A 20,611-nucleotide genomic window follows, 5' to 3' on the forward strand; every position below is an offset into this window, starting at 1 on the left:
GTTTTGTTTTGTTTTAGACAGAGTCTTGCTCTGTCTCTCACACTGGAGTGCAATGGCACGATCTTGGCTCACTGCAACCTCCGCCTTTTGGGTTTAAGCAATTCTTCTGCCTCAGCCTCCCCAATAGCTTGGATTACAGGCACACACCACCATGCCTGGCTAATTTTTGTATTTTTAGTAGAGACGGAGTTTCACCAAGTTGGCCAGGCTGATCTTGAACTCCTGACCTCAGGTGTTCTGCCCGCCTTGGCCTCCCAAAGTGCTGGGATTACAGATGTGAGCCACTGTGCCCAGCCTGCACACTTGTTTTTGACTCTCCATGTCCCTGCCGAGTTTCTGCATCTCCATAGCTTCAGTGAACATGTGTCCCTCAGCGGCCACGCATCTCCATTTTCCTTGCCCATTAAGCTCAAGCACCCACCAGTGGCAGGGAGCATGTCCTAAAATGAGGGAGTCAATCTTTTTAAACTTTGGTTTGGGGTCAGGTGGGAAGGCTATATTTTCAACTCAGTTTTCACAAGTTAGTCTATGAGGTGTTTTTTGTTTGTTTGTTTGGTTGTTTGTTTGTTTGTTTGTTTTTTTTAGGAATGCTTGCTGTGCTTGGCAGCCAGAGTTCAAAGCTCTGGTGGGAAATGGTAAACGCTAGCCTTTAATTGTAAATGACCTCTCCAGCACCAAGGGACATAGAGTCCGGTAAACAAACGACGGACTCTGCTATCTGTGGCTTCCTTCTAAAATCTAGTGCCTGCCCTCTCCCATCTTATAGACCAATTTGAGATGAAGAAGCACATCTTGGGGCAGGTGGCTGAGGTACTGGGAAAAGGGGTTACCCACAGGCTGTCTGGCAGATGAGGTTTCCCTGTTTGCCATCAAACTGTCTTATGAAGCTGTCTTTTTGGCATATATATCCTGCCCTGGGGGCTGGCTCAAAATGCAGGGTTTTACCTGGAGAATTTCAATTGCATTTTACTTCAGGAACATAAGATTTTATCTAAAATGCTTTAACATGGCTCATAATATTGCCTGCCCCCACCCACCCCCCCACACTCCCTCTGCATAAACTGCAAATTCTTTCCATTGTTAACACTATTCATGGCACGCAGCGGCTCTTCAAGGCTGTGCTGGAATTATAGGCACCTTTGTTTGTGGAATACCTTGGGAAGCTTGGCACCATTGATTTGCATCAGTGCCTCCGGAATAGCCTTTGCCTCCTCCTTAAAGATACTATCTAAACTGTGAAATTCATTAAATAGCCCCAGAAATGGATCAGGTTATTTAACACAACATCCCTAATGGTGCAATATCTCAGCTGTCTGCACTGATAGTGAACATTGTCTTGGATAGTGTTATCAGCCCAGGACACCCGCTATGAATATTGATCCTGAGCTTGTTACAGGCATCACTTGCCATCAGGACAGGTCAGGGTTGGAACCCACCTAGCATCAAAGCAATTTAAAGACAGCACTCAGGCAGAATTTTAATACCCAGGCTGAAAAAAAAAAAAAATCAACTCCATGCACAGAGGGAGGGCTTGCTGGATCTGGGTATATTTTATAGAAATACCGTGGGTATAAATACACATGTGAGGATGTTAGCGAGCCAAACACATGGCCAAATTGTACTGAAAGGGATGCTCATTGCCTCCTGGTCTTTTACAAAACAGGTGGCCAGAAAAAAAAATTACCTAGGACCTCCTCCTCCACTGTTCCCCATGTTGAAGAATGTATCCTGTTCTTTGGGTAGCAGGTTTCTCTTTAAGTTGGATGAGTAAGAGAGGACATTTCTATCCCTCCGGTGTTGATGGGAGACCCAGTGGAGTTTCTTGTGTGCCATCTATTGCCTGCAGCCAAGTACTAAGCATGAGCATTCACATTACCTCGTGCTACAATGAACACACAGATCAGAAATATCTGGCCAGGCACAGTGGCTCATGCCTGTAATCCCAGCACTTTGGGAGGCCAAGGAGGGCAGATCACTTGAGGCCAGGAGTTCAAGACCAGCCTGGTAAACATGGTGAAACCCCATCTCTGTTAAAAACACAAAAAAATTAGGCCAGGCGCGGTAGCTCACACCTGTAATCCCAGCACTTTGGGAGGCCGAGGCAAGTGGATCACGAGGGCAGTAGTTCGAGACCAGCCTCGCCCACATGGTGAAACCCTATCTCTATTAAAAATATAAAAACTAGCTGGGCGCAGGAGTGCACACCTGTAGTCTCAGCTACTCGGGAGGCTGAGGCAGGGGAATCGCTTGAACCCAGGAGCAGAGGTTGCAGTGAGCTGAGATCATGCCACTGCACTCCAGCCTGTGTGACAGAGTAAGACTCTGTATCCAAAAAAAAAAAAAAATTAGGCCGAGGGAGGCCAAGGCAAGTGGATCATGAGGTCAGTAGTTTGAGACCAGCCTGGCCAACATGATGAAACCCTGTCTCTACTAAAAATATAAAAACTAGCTGGGTGCAGGAGTGCACACCTGTAGTCTCAGCTACTCGGGAGGCTGAGGCAGGAGAATCGCTTGAACCTGGGAGGCGGAGGTTGCAGTGAGCCAAGATTGCACCATTGCACTCCAGCCTGGGCAACAAGAATGAAACTCTGTCTCAAATACAAACAAACAAACAAACAACAATAACAACAAAACAAATGCAGAGCAGAGCGGAGAAGCCACGAGAGACAGGCAGACGGGTGGGCTCTAGCCGCTGCCGCTGTTGCTGACTTCTTCCTAATGCTCGTTGTTCCATTCCGGGTTCCCTGGGAGCCTCACTGCATCCCTACAATACTATTTCTTCTTGAGGGCTTCCCTGATTTACCCCACGCAGACTGGAGCACTCCTTCCCACGTTGTTTCTGGGGCACGCTGCCATCATAACCCTTGATGGACGTCTCTTGGTTTTGCCTGATCTGAGGATCCACTCCCCCTTTTCTGGTGTCTGTAGTTGATTTTACTGAGACCCCCGGGCCCCCACCCTTGAATGTGGTAGTGATGGGACTGCCAATCAGGCCCCCCAACATTCTTCTGGCCAAGAGGTCAGAGTGAGCTCCTGCAGGAGTAGAGTCCTACTGGCCTCTCTCCCGGGAGCATCTGAGTCAGAGTGACACGCTTCATTGTGGCAGTGATGCCTAACACGAAATAATCTGTTATTTCCCACTCTTGACACTGACGGTTCCAGTACTTGCCCAGGTCTCGTTGTTCAGCATTTCCTTTGATTTTGTAAATTGCCTACACTCTACCCAACCTTCTCTTCCCCTCTGCAGTTTGGAATTCAATTAGCCAGAGTCAGGGAACCCTGACAGGCACAGCCTTTATCACACTGCCTGGCATACAGAATCTGGTCCTTGGATTGTCTTAAAGTCAGGGAGTGCAGAGCATCCATCCCTGTGCCCATCAGTACCCTGGTGTTCAGTAGGCTGAAGAGTTGAAAGCAATAAATGGTGGCCTAATAACACAAACCCAAAGCCCCACAGTTTGACTAAGATGGATTGGAAACCCATACCTTAAGAGACCATATAGGCTGAAGACAAAAATCAGATCAAGAAATGTTTAACACATTTCTTGGATATAGGTTCATAAGGTATGGATATAGGTTCATAAGGGGTCTGACTCCCATGCTGGGCATCTGTGTAACTAGCTTATGCTTTTATTCAGGTCATCCATGCTGGGTACCACGCTCTTTATAAAGAAAAAGTGCAGGGGCCAGGCACAGTGGTTCACACCTATAATTTCTGCACTTTGGGAGGCTGAGGCGAGAGGATACTTAGCCCAGGAGTTTGAGGCTGCAGTGAGCTATGAGTCATGCCACTGCACTCCAGTCTGGGTGACAGTACAAGACCCTGTCTCAAAAAGAAAGGAAGGAAGGAAGGAAGTGAGGGAGGGAGGGAGAGAGGGAGGGAGAAAATAAAAATGCAGGCGTAAAACAACCATGAGTTTAACCCCACATGGCGTTTCTGACACTGGTAGACGTGTTGAGGTATCTAGCCTCGAAAGATGGCCACCCCTAATCAACCATGCTGCTTAGTGCTCATGCCCCTGTGTCATCCACTCCCACACTGAGCCTGGCGTGGCCCTGGGTGACCAGTACAACGGGACTGAAGTGACTCTGTGACTTCCAAAGCCAAATCACAGGAAGCCCTGCAGCCTCTACTTTGTTCCCTGGGAACACTTGCCCTTGAGACATTTCCTCTTTGACTCTTGCTGTCATGCTGTGAGATACACAAGCCACACGCAGAGGCCATGTGTAGGACTCCAGAAAATAGCCCACATCAACTGACAGCCATCTTCCAGGTTCCCAGGGCCACCCAGACCTCCTGAATCTAAACCTATGTTTTCAAAAGCCTTCCAGGTGAATCTAATGCACATTAAAGTTTGAGAAGCTTTTCTTTTTCTTTTTCTTTTTCTTTTTCCTTTTCTTTTTCTTTCTGACAGTCTCGCTCTGTTGCCCAGGCTGGAGCGCAGTGGCGCGATCTTGGCTTACTGCAACCTCTGCCTCCCAGGTTCAAGTGATTCTCCTGCCTCAGCCTCCCGAGTAGCTGGGACAATAGGCCTGTGCCACCATGCCTGGCTAATTTTTATATTTTTAGTAGAGACGATAGTTCACTGTGTTGGCCAGACTGGTCTCGAACTCCTGACCTCAGGTAATCTGCCCGCCTTGACCTCCCAAGGTGCTGCGATTACAGGTGTGAGCCACTGCGCCTGGCCTGAGAAGCGTTTCTATTATCAATGGTGCTCCGATTTTTTTTTCCACTATAGCCCATCTCAGTAGAACAGAAGATTCTTTGGCTCATATGGGCCTCACTTGGTCTGGCCTCACTTTCCAGGGAGATGGACTTTGCTAATAAGAAAGTTATTGGTGGCTGGTGGGCACCTGCTACTTTTGCCTGTACCATGTTGCTTCCTTATTCCTCTTTCACAGTGCCCTGCTTTTTTGCTTTCTTTTTACTTTTTCTTTTCTTTTCTTTTCTTTTTTTTTTTAGCGAAGTCTTGCTATATTGCCTAGGCTAGGGTGCAGTGGCCATTCACAGGTGCAGTTGCAGTCATGTACACTATAGCCTCCAACTCCTGGGTTCAAGTGATCTTCTTTTTTTTTTTTTTTTTCCTGAGACAGAGTCTTGCTCTGTGGCCCAGGCTGGAGTGCAGTGGTGCAATCTTGGCTCACTGCAACCTCCGCCTCCTGGGTTCAAGTGATTCTCCTGCCTCAGCCTCCTGAGCAGCTGGGATTACAGGTGCGTGCCACCACACCTGGCTAATTTTGTATTTTTCGTAGAGATGGGGTTTCACCAAGTTGGTCAGGCTGTCTTGAACTTCTGACCTCGTGATCCACCCACCTCAGCCTCCCAAAGTGTTGGGATTACAGGTGTGAGCCACCACACCTGACTTCAAGTGATCTTCTTGCCCCAGCCTTCAGAGTAGCTGGGGCTTCAAGTAGGTGCTACTGCATCCAGCTAATGTACCCTGCTTTTTGCTGGGGGGCTTTTCCTCTCCCTTTCCTTCTGGTCCTGATGGGACTGTAGGCACGTGCCCCGCCTCCAGCCCTGGTAAGGGCACAGGTCAGGCTGGAACATGACAGTATCACTTCCACTGGAACACATACAATGGGGGACACTGACCCAAGAGAGCCAATCAGAATTCTTTCTTGAACAGCCAGACCAAGTTGAGGAAAAGGATCCTCACCAGGTGGTATACCGGAGACTCTGTGAGCCCAGAGCTGATAACCAGCCATGCCTGACGCTGTCCATTGGTAGACTATCTGGTTGTGTGAGCCAATAAATTCCTTTTAAATTTAAGCCATTTGAAATTTGGCTTCTGTCACTGGCAGCCGAAGAGTCCTAACTATGACAAGCAAATCTGAAAGGATGAGACATATGTCTAGTATAGCAATAGATGGTTGATGGATTCATAGTTGAGTTGAAATTCAACATGAGTTGTAGATTTGTTATAACAGGCCGAAAGCTCAGTCAGTGTGTGTGCTTCCTGGCACGCTATGGTATTCATGTACCACCTGACTAGCTCTGGCCCAAAAGATGCAAACGAGAGTCTATTGGAGCAGGGTTCCGGGGAAGCTTTTGCTTTCCGGGTATAAAGGGTAAGACTTGGCTGCCACATGCCCTTTTTTCTTTTCTTTCCCCTCCTTCCTGCCTGAAATGCAGTCATGATGCCTCGGGTGGAGCAGGAATCTTGTGAGCATGAGGGGCAGGCTGCATGCCGAGAGGGTGGTGGAGCAAAAAGCAGGAGGCAGCCTGATGGTCCTGGGAGCTGTTGTCCCATCCAGGGTTGCCTCCCTCTTGGCTTCTTGATATATGAGGAAAAGAAAATCTGATTTGGTTGAGCAACTATGGCTAGGTTTCTGTTACATGCAGCCAAATGCAACCCTAACATAGACAATGCCCTACACTCATTGCATCCCAAGAAAAGCCTGGAATTCTCAGATCAAGTTTTAGCCTATCAGTGGCCCACACTTAGAGACTTGCCCCCTTGGACCAACTTGTCATTTTTCAGGTGAGGGACCTGGATCCCTGTATTTGTTTCTTGTCACTACTGTAAGAAATGACCATACACTTAGTGGCTTAAAACAACAGATTTATTATCTTACAGTTCTGGAGGTAAGAAGTCCTAAACTTGAAGTACCAGCAGGGCTGCATTCCTTCTGGAGACTCTAGGGGAGAATCCAATTCTTTGCCTTTTTTAGCTTCCAGAGGCCACCTGCATTTCTTGGCCCATGGCCCCTTTATATTCAAGGCCAGCAGTGTAGTATCTTCACATCTTTCTCCCTGACCTCTGCTTCTGCTGTCACACCTCCTTCTCTGACTCTCTCCTGCTTCCCTCTTTCCCTTAGGAGGACTCATGTCCTTACACTGGGCCCACCTGGACCATCCAGGATAATCTCCCTACAGGAGCATAGGCTCTGCAAGATTTAAGTCCCTTCTGCCATGTCAGGTAATATATTTAGAGGTTGTGGGGATTGGGAGGTGGACATCTCAAGGGGGCACTATTCTGTCTACCGTAGTCCTAGAAATGAAAAGTGACTGCTCAAGAGTACCCCACAGAGCTGGCTGAAAAGAAACAACTATAGGTAAGCTCGCACCACTGGCAGAAGCACCCCTTTTCCTCCTCCTTGGCATGAAACTAAAGCCCAGCCATTCTCCAAGGTCCATTTCAGGCTGCCCCTGCCCAGAAGCCACAGCTGCCCTCCTAGGCCTGCAGAGGTCATCCTCTTGACTGTGTCTGTGTCACTCATTGCCAGTTGGCACACATTTCATCAGCAATCATGAAGGTCTTCCATTGTTCTCTGCCCAGTCTTGATCCTGGAAGGCAAGGATCACACCTTAGAACTTTTTGGTACCCCTAGTGCCCACTGCACAGAGTAGGGTCTCAATACGTGTATGGTTCATGATGTTCCTAGCAGATTCTCCAAACTGACTCACTCAGACCCTGGAAGACTAAAAACTGCATTTCCCAGACTCCCTTGCAGCGTGGACCAGGTTCCACCAAGCCAGACACAGTGAAAGTGAGTGGGTGGCCACAGGTGGAGAAAGAGAAACTTCGGAGGGCACAGTGGTGGGTATGTTTTGTTCTTTTGGGGGCAGCTGTGCTGGGGGGCTGCGCTAAGTGATGGGGCAGTGGTCCCAGTGGAGTAGTAAAATTAAGTGTTTCTCATAGCTGCATGGCTCCTGGCTGTGTAGGACTTAGACCTGTCTCCCCAGGAAATCTGTAAGCTCCTTCACGTCCCATGTAAACAAAACCCCTCTAGCTGGAGTGGTTTCTATTGTCTGCGACTAAGAACCCTTTTATAAGGTATACTACTCCCCAACCCCATTAGTGGAAATCCCCAAAGGGTAGGAATTCTATTTTATTTCACTTGTAAACAGCTCGCCTAGTAAGCGTATCAACAAAATATACACAATTCATTGAACTGGACTAAAGCTATAACATTTCAACGAATTCCTCATCCTTTCTGTGAATCAAGAGCATCCTTTCTGTGAATCAAGGGACTCGTTTTCTGCTTTTCCTGCTCTTTGTCCGCTGATCTCCTGGGAAGAAAACTTCCGAAAAGGAATACCGTTTCGGGGGCGAGCGACGCCAGGGTGCCCAGGCCGTGCCCCACTTCCGGGTTTGCGCCCGGTCTTCCCGCCCTGCCCCGCCCCGCCCGCGGGACTACAGTTCCCAGGCGCCCCTGCGCGGCGGTGCCGGCGCCAGTTGGGACGCGGAGCAGAGGAGCACGGCCGGGCGCCATGGCCCCGTGGGGCGAGCTGCTGGCTGGAGTGCGCGGGGTGCTGCTCGATATCTCGGGCGTGCTGTACGACAGCGGCGCGGGCGGCGGCACGGCCATCGCCGGCTCGGTGGAGGCGGTGGCCAGGTGAGTGGGCCGCGAGGCGCCGCTGGGGGCGCTGCTGCGGCCGCCGAGATCTAAGCTCTGCCTGGTCCCCGGCTGCCGACAGGGGGCGGGGCCGCGGCTCAGGCCCCGCCTCGTTCCCCCCCTTCCCACCCCGGTGAGCTCACAGCGCTGACCCCGGACGACCCCACTGCTGCCCCGGGCGAGCACCAGGCCTCTGCTGGTTAGGGCTGTGCGATCAGACAGGGCGGCCTCCTGGTACGTGGGCTGCTGAGCGCTTGAGCTGAGGCCAGTCTGAGTTGAGATGTGCTGTAAGGGTCAAATGCATACCGATGAACAAGTCTTGGCCGGGCGCGGTGGCTCGCATCTGTGATTCTAGCACTTGCAGAGGCAGAGGAGGGAGGATCGCTTGAGGCCGGGGGTTGGAGACCACCCTGGGCAACATAGGGAGACCCTGTCTCTGCCAAAAATTTAAAAATTAGCTGGGTGTGGCGGTGCACGCCTGTAGGCCCAGCCACATTGGAGGCTGAGGCAGGAGGATCGCTTCAGCCCAGGAGGTCAAGGCTGCAGTGAGCTGTGATCACGCCACTGTACTCTAGCCTGGACTGCAGAGCGAGACTGTCTCAAAAACAAAACCCCCCAAAACATCAGACTTCGTGAGTAAAATGTAAAATAACACATGAAAATGGGTTTATGTTGTTTGCCTGTTGAAATAATATACTTTTTGTTTGTTTTGTTTTGTTTTTTTCAGACGGAGTGTCGCTCTGTCGCCCAGGCTGGAGTGCAGTGGCACGATCTCGGCTCACTGCAACCCCCGCCTCCCGAGTTCAAGCGATTCTCCCGCTTCGGTCTCCTAAGTAGCTGGGATTACAGGCACCCGCCATCATGCCCAGTTAATTTTTTATTTGTTTTGTTTGAGAGGGAGTTTTGCTCTTGTCGCCCAGGCTGGAGAGCAGTGGTGCAGTCTCTGCTCACTGCAACCTCCGCCTCCCAGAGTCAAGTGATTCTCCTGCCTCAGCCTCCCGAATAGCTGGAATTACAGGCACCACACCCGGCTAATTTTTTGTATCTTCAGTAGAGATGGGGTTTCACCATGTTGGGCAGGCTGGTCTCTAACTCCTGACCTCAGGTGATCCACCTGCCTCGGCCTCCAAAGTGCTGGGATTACAGGCGTGAGCCACTGCACCCGGCCAATTTTTGTATTTTTGTAGAGGCGGGGTTTCACCATGTTGGCCAGGCTGGTCTGGAACTCCTGACCTCAGGTGATCCACCTGCTTCCACCTCACAAAGTGCTAGGATTACAGGTGTGAGCCACGTGCCCGGTTGATAATATTTTTAATACACTGTTTTAGGTTAAAATATTTGAAATTAGTTCTACCTTTTTTTAAAACTTTTGTTAATGTGCTTATTAGAAACCTTTAAATTACCTTTGTGGCTCTCATTATAATTCTGTTGGACTGCATTGGTTTAGGTGAGAGAAGGAGGAAGAGAACATCGTGCCGGCCAAGACTTGACCATGGAGGACACTTTTTTCTTTGAGACAAAGTTTCGCTCTTGTCTTCCAGGCCAGAGTGCAGTGGCGCCATCTCAGCTCACTGCAACCTCTACCTCCCAGGTTCAAGCGATTCTCCTGCCTCAGCCTCCCAAGTATCTGGGATTACAGGCACCTGCCGCCACGCCCAGCTCATTTTTGTATTTTTAGTGGAGACCGGGTTTCACCATGTTGCCCAAGTTGGTCTGGAACGCCTGACCTCAAATGATCCACCTGCCTCAGCCTCCCAAAGTGCTGGGATTACAGGCGTGAGCCACTGTGCCTGGCCGATACTTTTCTTTTTATAATTTTTTTTTTTTGAGACGAGGTCTCATGATGTTGCCAGGGTGGTCTTGAACTCCTTGGCTCAGGCAGTCCTCCTGCCTCGTTCTCCCAAAGTGCTAGGATAACAGGCATGAGCCACTGCGCCTGGCCTAATTTTTTTTTTCTTTTTCTTTTTCTTTTTTCTTTTTTTTTTTGAGACAGGGTCTTACTTTGTCGCCCAGGCTGGAGTGCAGTGGTTCAATCTCAGCTCACTGCAACCTCTACCTTAAGGGCTCAAGAGATCCTCCCACTTCAGCCTCCCAAGTAGCTGGGACTACAGATGCGTGCCACCAGGCCCAGCTAATTTTTTTGTATTTTTTGTAGAGATGGGGTTTTGCCATGTTGCCCAGGTCGGTCTTGAACTCCTGGGCTGAAATAATCTGCCCATCTCAGCCTCCCAAAGTGCTGGGATTAGAGGTGTGAGCCACCGTGGCCAGCCAGAAGGACACTTTCAGTAGCGTGGTTGGCACTGCTGGACCTGGGCTCTGTAAGGCCTCCTGTTGGCATCCCAGGTCAGCACTGCCATATGTTGATAGGCAGTCGGGAAGGGCTAATTGCCAGGACTTGGCCTCCCAGAGTCACTAGCTGGGGCACTTGGTAGCCTGATGTCACGGGGCCTCAATATTCCTATCTGTAGGTGGCAGTTAAGTGAATCTCTTGGTCCTTCTTAGAGATCCCATCCTGCCAGTCTACACATGTCTGATGTCTGGGAGCTGCTGAGATAATAGGGACCCAAATGGTCCTGCGTAGTGAAGCCTGAGGTGCTTGGGAGGCTAAGAACTGGGAACAGGGAGACTTAGCTTCCAGGAGCAAGCGTGAAGGGCAGCCCAGACCTAGGACACTCAGCTGGGTCCTGGGTCTGCTCTCAGTGTTGGCTGAAGTTCAGAGTTAGTGATTCCTGACCTTAGTCTCCATTACTCCAAAGCTTTAGACGAGCTCAGTCACACATGAGAGCATTCTGTGGGTGGCCCTGGTGGGAATCCAGCAGAGCACTCTGGGCAGTGTTTTGGGGTGAAGTGGGCCTCATTTGGGGAGCAGGAAGCCAGAGCTCAGTGCTGTGACTGGGGCAGGCAAGGCTTCATGGGAGACCTTGCCACTCATTGCGTGCGGAAGATGCATTTGACATCATCTACCAGTGGTTCCACTTCTGAGAATTTGTCCTATCTCATGCGTGAGAAATGACACGAGTACAAGGTCATTCCTGGCAATGCCTTTTAAACAGCAAAAGACTGGAAGCAGCTCAGATGTCCATCAGTAGGGGAGTTTAAGGGTCTGTTTGTTTATACAGCAGAATAACATGCAGTATAAAAAGGAACGAGCACCACTGTCTATAGACATATTACCAGTGGAGACAGCAAGCACACAGCAGGGTGCATGGTGCACTGTTTCTCGTATAGAAAAGGCAGAAATGCTTGAATGTATTTCTCTTGCTGTGTTTGCATAAAGACACTGGAAGGCTGCTTCAGAGTCTGGAAAGAGCTGGAGGAGAAGGAAAGTGGGGGCCACTGTGTGGTTGGAGACAGGGTAGGAGAGAGACTCTTCACTGTATAACTTTGTATATCAACATTTTTGTTTTTGAAACAGAGTCTTGCTCTGTCACCCAGATTGGAAGACAGTGGTGCAATTTCGGCTTACTGCAGCCTCTGCTTCCTGGGTTCAAACAATTCTCCTGCCTCAGCCTCCCGAGTAGCTGGGATTACGGGCACCTGCCACCATGCCTGGCTAATTTTTGTATTTTTATTAGAGATGGGGTTTTGCCATGTTGACCAGGCTGGTTTTGAACTCCTGACCTCATGTGATCTGCCCACCTTGGGTTTCCAAAGTGCTGGGATTACAGGTGTGAGTCACCGCGCCTGGCCTGCATATCATTTTTAAGGTTTTTAAACTATGCGAATGTATTTTCTATTTAAAATATTACAATTCAAATATTAAATTGAATATTAAAATTCAGAATATTAATGTTTGGGCACAGTAGCTCACACCTATAATCCAAACACTTTGGGAGGCTGGAGGTAGGAGGATTGAGACCAACCTGGGCAACATAGCAAGACCCCATCTCTACAAAAAGTACAAAAATTAGCCGGGCATGGTGGTGCACACCTGTAGTCCCAACTACTTGGGAGGCTGAGGCAGGAGAATTGCCTGAGCCCAGGAGTTTGAGACTATGAGTGTGCTACTATACTCCAGCCTGGGTGACAGAGTGAGACCCCAACTCTAAAAAAAAAAAATTGTTTTTTAATTAAAATATTTCAAGGAGATCTCTCTGGCTGCAGTGTAGAGAATAGGCTGGTAGAAGGGCAGGAGCCAGAGAGGACACAGAGTCACCAGTTAGATGGTTCTAGTGGTCCAGGGCGAGCTGGTGGGGCTTGGACTGGGTAGAGGGCAATGGAGATGGGGAGGAGGGCATGAATTAAAGAGGTGTGTTGGAAGCAGGACCTATGGGACCTGCTGACATGTGCGGTATTGTCGGGGTCAGGGAGAACTTGAAATAAAGGGTGGTTTCCAGTGTCTGACCGGAACAACTGGCAGGGTGGAGAGGGGGCAGGGCGGGGGTCCCGGGGTGGGTATCATGATGGCTCATGATGTATGCCAGGTTCCTGGCCTGGTGTTACACAACAGTGTAACATTGAAGACCACTTTCTTTTCTTTTTCTTTTTCTTTGAGACAGGATCTTGATCTGTCTCCCAGGCTGAAGTGCAGTGATACGATCACAGCTCACTGCAGCCTTGACCTCCTAGGCTCAAAAAAGTCTTTCTGCCTCAGTTTCCTAAATAACTGGGACCACAGGTATGCTTCCACATGCAAGTTTTCTTTTTTTTTTTTTTTTTTTGAGATTGATTCTCTGTCTGTCTCCCAAGGTGGAGTGCGTTGCTACCATCTCAGCTCATTGCAGCCTCCACCTCCCGGGTTCAAGCGATTCTCCTGCCTCAGCCTCCTGAGTAGCTGGGATTACAGGTGCCTGCCACCTTGCCTGGTTAATATTTGTATTTTTAATCAAGACGGGGTTTCACCATGTTGACCAGGCTGACCTCAAACTCCTGACCTCAAGTGATCCACTCGCCTGGGCCTCCCAAAGTGCTGGGATTACAGGCATGAGTCACCATGCCTAGCCCCCCAGGGACAGTTTGAGCCCTGGCCTGCCCAACCCAGACCCCTACTTGGAATCCTTGAGGGAGAAGGGGCTCTTGGGAAACATCACAGCCTTCTCTAACAGCTTATTCTGAGCAGATGGCCCCCACCTGATACAGAACTGTCCAACAGACATGTGCAGAGTCCAGGTTGTGACATTGGAAGGGGTTCTGTTACCTTCTGTGGGTTCTGGGCTGGCGTCTTCTGACTGATCGATCGCCAGGAGGGTTTTGTTCTGATTTGCTTTGGCTCCTGCAGATTTATCTAGCTGGGGGTGTCTCTGGTAGCCGCTACACTGTATACATCTAACAGCAATATAATAATCCTGAAATGTAATACATCCTGTTAATGTAGCTGGGAGAGGCTAAAAGCTCCCTTCCCAAAAGCATATGGGATTATTTTTGGTGAGGGGACATCATACCCGTGATCTGGAGGGTTTTGTTATTGTGCTGTCTGTGGGCCTGCAGAACTGATGGCCTGGTCTCTCAACCCTGTGGCTTCCCATGCCATAGGACCAAGTCCCCACGCCCTGCCTTGTCCACGGGGGCCTTCTCAAGTGACCTTTATGGCCTCTCGCGCTGGCCCCCAGTTACACAGACTTCTTAGTGGGGTTTTCGTGAAGGGGCCGCTGAGCTGTCCAGCACTCACAGACCTGTTTCCGCCCACACCGGCGGGCCCTTCGGCTCTCGGCAGAGCCCCTTTCAGCCTTTCTGTTGGCTTTTAAGGGCAAGGCCCCTCCACTCCGGCCCAGTGCTTCTGGGGCCAGATCATCACGCTCAGGGCCTGGGAAGCTCCTACACCCTCCCCTGCGTGCCTGTGGGGCCTGTGACAGGTGCCCAAAGTGGCTGCGAAGGTGGTGCAGGAAGCTCCCCCTCCAGGAAAATGTGCTGCTTTTGGAATTTTCCCTGGGGATTTTCCAGAGGTACAGGACGCCTGTTTTCCTCGCCTGGTGATTGAACCAGGAAGCCTTCGCGGAGCAGGCCCTGCTTGCCCAGGTGAAGCCTGTGTGGCCCGCAGCCACCGGGGCGAGGTGCCCTGCGCCTTTCATGCTGTGGCCTCCTTGATATGCACAGCTGCTTTGAAGTCCTGCAGGAGCTCAGAGGAAGTTCCTGGGGCGAGACCAGCCACCGCAGAGGGACAAGTGTGATGGGGGGGGTGGTCTTAGGGTGGGCAGGGGGAACACAGGCCTCCCTGGTAGCTCCCGGCACTGTGGGCTCTCTGGCAGTATTGTCCGTTCTCTGAGCCTGCGAGGGGTGACACACTGTCACCATTCTTCTTGGATTTTCTGTGGTGACAAGGGTCCTCCGATTTTATTGAGGGCCACGGAGCACAGGGGGAGTAGAAGCTCAGGTTTTAAAAATAATATCCGCAGCCACAGCAGTCACCCTGCATCGAGGGAGGCCTGTCATGCGCCAGGCAGGTGCTTAACCACCCGCCTTCCCTTCACTCCAGCCCCTGAGGTCGGGGGGCTTCCTCTTTTCAAAGTAAGGACCACACATTGGAGAGATTCAGAAACTGGCAGAAGTAGAAAAGGTTGCTGAACCCTCATTAAAGATGCACACACACACACACATTCGTTCATTTATTCCTTTTTATTTTTTTTCATGCATTCATTCCTTTACTCATACACTCAACAAGCATGTACTGAGTGCCTCTGCTGTACTAAAAACACCAACCTAGGCCCTGGGGATGTGCCGCAGTGAACAGGCAGATGGCAGCCCATGCCCTGGTGGAGCCGATGCTGCAGTCGTGTGGGACCAGCAGGTGACAGCATGCACTAGGGAAGGCTAGAGCATCTGAGACATGCAGCGAGGTGGGGAGCCCAGGGCTGGGTGCCTAGCCTCGCAGATCCCATGGCGAGGGAGCCAGGATTGGAGGATGCTGGGGGAGCCAGCCAGGCAGGCATCTGGGCTAAGGTGGAGGAGCAGGAGGCCCAAACCTCTGAGGCCACACTGGTGCTGCTGGCCAGGCCGGGCCCACTTGCTGCTCTAGGGCTTGTAGGTGGGCGTGGTCACAGGCCAGAGGACATCTGTAACCTGCTGCATCCCCCCAACAGGCTCTTTATTGAAGCCCTTTCATGGGTGGATTGGGTTCCCCGAGGGGAGCCATTCAGAGGCAGGGCCGGGCACAGCGAGGGGTGCAGAGGCCCAGCCTCGGGGCCCTGGCCCTATGGCTGGGAGGCATCTGCATGTGAAAGAGGGTGGGCATTTACTGCATCCTGTCTTGGGCCACTAAAGCACATCTGCTGGGCCCAGCCCAGGCCTGGCCTGGCCTTTTTGGAGCCGGCGGAAGGAAGCAGGCTTGGCCCAGGGCAGCCTTATAAAGCAATTCCCACCCAGGACCGCCCCGATCGCCCTGGTGCTATGGGGCCAGGCCCACAGCCCTTCCCTCCAGTAGCACCTCTCAATCCCCTGTGTGTGCGGGTGTCTTGGGAATCCTGATAAAATGCAGGTGGCTCCCAGCAGGTCTGGAGCAGCGAAGGCCAGGGCCAGGGGATCTTTGAAGTCCAGCTGGTCCTGGCACCCCAGGATCCCCTCCTTCATGCCTGGCTTCCCTGGCACCATCCGGCCCTAGGGACACAGGTCCCTGGGAGTAGCAGCAATAGTAACAATAACAACAACAACAATAATACTAACATGGGCTGTGGGCCTGGGCTGGAGGTTCATCTGTGTTGCCTCATCCAACCCCCATACGCGGTGTGGCACCTGCCGGAGGGGTCTGGCGGGACATTGCAGGGAGAGGGCCATTTGTTTAAGCCAACAGGAGCTTTCCTGATGCAACCTGGACCTTGGACAAGGGGTGTTTGTTGAAAACGTGCTGTCGTCACCTGTGGTCCCGTTTGCCGTCAGGAGGTGAAGCACTTTGTCTTCAGAGATGGGAGCCAGTGCTCTTCCATCCTGGGTTCTGTGATTTCAGCTGTCATTTCAACATTTTAAGTTTCATAAGAAATAGGCGGCCTCCTTATGTAAACATTCTCACCAGCCAGTGGATATATGGAGTGAAAAGTCCAAGCCCTCCGTCCTAGACCAAGTCCCAGTCACTTCCCCAGGGTGACATGATACATACTTTTCCTTTGTATTCCTCAAAAGTGCAGAGGATTTTGAGACAGCTTTCCCTGACTCTTGTCCAGGTGTGCAGGCACCCGCCCCTTCACTCTTGAATGCCACCGCCCCACCATTGCCTAAGGCACGTGTTTGGATAGTACACAGGTCACTGGGGGCTGGAGACTCTTTGCAGATCCCAGGGTCAGGGGTTTTGAATTCTTTGTAGCCTCAGAGCACTTATGCAACCAAATGAAATTTTGAGTAGAACTCCAAAATTAAATATATATATATACACACATACACACCCACACACACACATATACACATAGATATACACCTATATATGTATGTGTGTGTGTGTATATATATATATGAATGATGTTTGAATAGTATATTATTTTTAATAGGGAAGGGATCATACTGTATTGCCCAGGCTGGTATCAAACTCCTGGCCTCAAGGAGTCCTTCCACCTCAGCCTACCCAGTAGCTGGGATTATAGTTATCTGCCACCGTGCCTAGCTCAGAATGGAATATGTGTTCTATGTTCAAATTTATAATGTTTCTTCTGAGGTCAATTGATGAAAATGAAGGAAGTGTTTTTATGAATAACAATGTTGGGCCGGGTGCAGTGGTTCATGCCTGTAATCCCTGCACTTTGGGAGGCCAAGGCGGACAGATCACATGGGGTCAGGAGTTTGAGACCAGCCTGGCCAACATAGTGAAACCCCGTCTCTACTAAATATACAAAAATTAGGTGGGTGTGGTGGTGTGCACCTGTAATCCCAGCTACTCGGGAGGCTGAGGCATGAGAATTGCTTGAACCCGAGAGGCAGAGGTTGGGGTGAGCCAAGATTTTGCCACTGCACTCTAGCCTGGGTGACACAGCAAGACTCTGTCTCAAAAAAAACATGTTGAGGCCTGCGGCAGTGAACTGCACGACACAGTGTATATGCTTAGAAGTTTATGTGAGTGCTGGAAGTGAGCTTATTAGAAGGGATGAGTGAATGCGCTCTGGTTTATCCAGACTTCAGACTGTTAGGCAGCTATGAAAGAATGAGTTCACTCTGTTTGGGCTGACATTAGTTTATATGACATGAGTGCTGCATATACCAAGTGAAAAAACTGTAGAATAATGTGTATAAACTTCCTTTTCTTTTTGAGACGCATCTCGCTCTGTCTTCCAGGCTGGAGTACAGTGGTGCGATCTCAGCTCACTGCAACCTCAGCCTCCTGGGTTCAAGCGATTCTCCTGCCTCAGCCTCCTGAGTAGCTGGGACTACAGGCACCTGCCACCACGCCCGGCTAATTTTTGTATTTTTAGTAGAGACAGAGTTTCACTATGTTGGCCAGGCTGGTCTTGAACTCCTGACCTCAGGTGATCCGCCCACCTCAGCCTCCCAAAGTGTTGGGATTACAGGCGTGAGCCACCACGCCCAGCCTAAACTTACATTTTTGTTAAGAAAAACAAAGAAAGGAAACACAGCCACCCCCATATATCTAGGGTAGAGTCATAACAGAATCACAAACTTGAACTGTATGGAAGGAGACTGAGGAAAATCTGATGGCTGCTTGGAGGCTTTGCCGTGGCTCTAATGGCAGGAGTAAGGTCTGCTTCTCAGTTTCTGATCTCAGCCTTGGTTGGCAGGGGTCGCCCTGTGAAAATCAAGGGCAGCCAGGGTGGGTCTGGCACAGGATTATTGGTTTACCCTGCAGGTGCTGCCTCTGGTTAGAAGCCCTTGGCCAATTACGAAGTGAGTGTGGCACAAGTTACAAAACTCATGAATGGAATCCCGCTCCTACCCCCAGTGCCCCACAATGTACAAGAATCCATATTGGCAAAGCAGTGCCACATCTGCCCACTGTGGTGTGCAGGGTGATTTCCCAGGCGCCCGGCGACAGGCACGTTGCTGTCCAGCTTGTAGAGGAGGAACGTGAGACTCACAGAAGTGAGAGGACTTATTCAGACACCTTTCGAGAAGGAGTGAGGGCTGCTGCTTCTGCCAGGGCAGGCACCACATCTTACCTGTTGCAAAGCTTCATCCGGTCACATAAAGTGCCAGGTGCCAACTCTACTGTGAGAACGTGGGTTTCCAATCCCAGCTCTGCCCCATAGTTGCCATGTGGCCTCAAGGAAGTCCCTTAGCCTTCTGTCACCCCATTATGGCTGCGCCTCAAGGGTCCCAGTTTCCTATGTGTAATTCCTGTACCAAGGCTGCAAGAGTTAAGTGAAATATTTTCTCCTAAACCAACGTTTGGGCTGGGCCAGGTGGCTCACGCGTATAATCCCAGCACTTTGGGATGCCGAGGCAGGTGGACCATCTGAGGTCAGGAGTTCAAGACCAGCCTGGCCAACACAGTGAAACTCCATCTCACTAAAAATATTAAAAAATTAGCTGGGTGCGGTGGTGCGCACCTGTAGTCCCAACTACTCAGGAGGCTGAAGAACCACTTGAACCTGGGAGGTGGAGGTTGCAGTGAGCTGAGATTACGCCACTGCACTCCAGCCTGGGCAATACAGTGAGACTCGGTCTCAAAAAAGCAAAAACAAACAAATGCCAACGTTCTCCTTTTTTTAAGTTTTTGTTTTCTTTTCCTTTTTACCTTAGACTATGAGGAGATAAAAGCCAACGTTGTACTTATTCCATATCCAGGAGCTAAAGAAGCATTTTGTTTTTGAAGGGGCAAATAATTTTGAAGAGTGGGTTGTTTTGCCAATAAGCAGACCTTTTTTTTTTTTTTTTTTGAGACAGGGTCTCACTTTGTCACCTAGGCTGGAGTGCAGTGGCACAATCTTGGCTCACTGCAGCCTCAACCTCCTGGGCTCAAGCGATCCTTTCACCTCAGCCCCCAAAGTGGCTGAGACTACAGGTGCACACCACTGCATCTGGCCAATTTTTGTATTTTTAGTAGAGACAAGGTTTTGCCATGTTGCCCAGGCTGGTCTTGAACTCCTGAGCTCAGGGGATCTGCCCACCTCAGCCTCCCAAAGCGTTAGGATTACAAGTATGAAGCAACGTGCCCGGCCACACGAAGTCTTGTAGTTGTTGAACTCAGCGCACATGCTAAACCGAAGCACACAGTTCTGCTCACGGAGCTGTATTGTCCACATCTGTTTATATTTCCATGAGGCTAACATAAAAGGATTCTCATCCCAGTTCTGTCCCTAGATAAGTCACTGAGCCCCTCCAAACCGCAGGTCCCATCTCCAAACCACAGGTCCCATCTCCAAACCACGGGTCCCATCTGTAAGTGGAAACTTGAACCCACCTCTCAGATTGTCAAGAGGATTTGACGTGAACATGCCAGTGGGGCTCGGTGGGGGAGGAGCCACTCACTAGGCGCTGCTGTAGCCACGGCTGGGGCTCAGTTCGCCCTGGGCTCCCTGCTGGTGTCAACTTCCCCCTCTTCCTAAAGGTGCCCCTGGGCGATGCACTCTGGGCTCCTCCTGCTGGCCTGCTTCCCCGGGCACCTGGCTTCCTCTCAAAATGTACCTGCCCCAACACTGGGTTTGTCAGATACGTGGTTGTCATTGTCACCACCACAGTAATTACTGCCATTTATTTAGTATTCGAAATGTGCCAGGTGCTTCTCATGTCTTTTTTTTTTGTCTTTTTTTTTGAAATGCAGTCTCGCTCTGTCGCCCAGACTGGAGTACAGTGGCGCCATCTCAGCTCACTGTAACCTTTGCCACCCAGGTTCTAGTGATTCTCCTGCCTCAGCCTCCTGAATAGCTGGGATTACAGGTGTGCACCACCACACCCAGCTAACTTTTGTATTTTTAATAGAGAAGGGGTTTCACTATGTTGTTCTCCGTGTTGGCCAGGCTGGTCTCAAACTCCTGGCCTGCCTCGGCCTCCCAAAGTGCTGGAGATTACAGGCATGAGCCGGTGGTCAGGAGTTTGAGACCAGCCTGGCCAACATGGTGAAACCCCATCTCTACTAAAAATACAAAAAATAAGCTGGGCATAGTGGCGGGTGCCCTTAATCCCAGCTACCTGGGAGACTGAGGCAGGAGAATCACTTGAACCTGGGAGGCAGAGGTTGCAGTGAGCCGAGATCGTGCCACTGCACTCCAGTCCGGGCGACAGAGTGAGACTCCGTCTCAAAAATAAAATAAAAGAAATAAATAAAAAATATGATCTTCATGACAGCCCTGTCTAGTAGCTACGGTTAGTGCCTCATTTTACAAGTGAGGAAACAGGTTGCAGAGGGTTAGGTGACAAGCCACAGTCATACAGGGAGGAGGTGCGTCTGCTTCCTGAG

The 20,611-nt window shown here is 50.5% G+C and overlaps 2 protein-coding genes across 3 annotated transcripts in view; both read left to right on the forward strand.

Moving 5' to 3' along the window:
- ABRAXAS2 (abraxas 2, BRISC complex subunit) overlaps window positions 1-20,611 on the forward strand; it is a 943,775-nt gene that overhangs the window by 563,614 nt on the left and 359,550 nt on the right. The window lies entirely within an intron of this gene.
- LHPP (phospholysine phosphohistidine inorganic pyrophosphate phosphatase) overlaps window positions 1-20,611 on the forward strand; it is a 661,086-nt gene that overhangs the window by 499,790 nt on the left and 140,685 nt on the right. Inside the window, exon 2 of one of the 2 annotated variants that reach the window (XM_050803794.1) lies at window positions 8,163-8,343. In XM_050803794.1, the coding sequence (XP_050659751.1) occupies window positions 8,219-8,343 (125 nt within the window). In that variant the 5' untranslated portion in view covers window positions 8,163-8,218. Of the gene's footprint in view, window positions 1-8,162; window positions 8,344-20,611 lie in introns of those variants that run through there. The other variant, XM_050803795.1, reaches the window with a different exon arrangement.

This window comes from Macaca thibetana, chromosome 9 (assembly GCF_024542745.1).
Source record: "Macaca thibetana thibetana isolate TM-01 chromosome 9, ASM2454274v1, whole genome shotgun sequence".
NCBI classification, from domain to species: Eukaryota; Metazoa; Chordata; class Mammalia; order Primates; family Cercopithecidae; genus Macaca; species Macaca thibetana.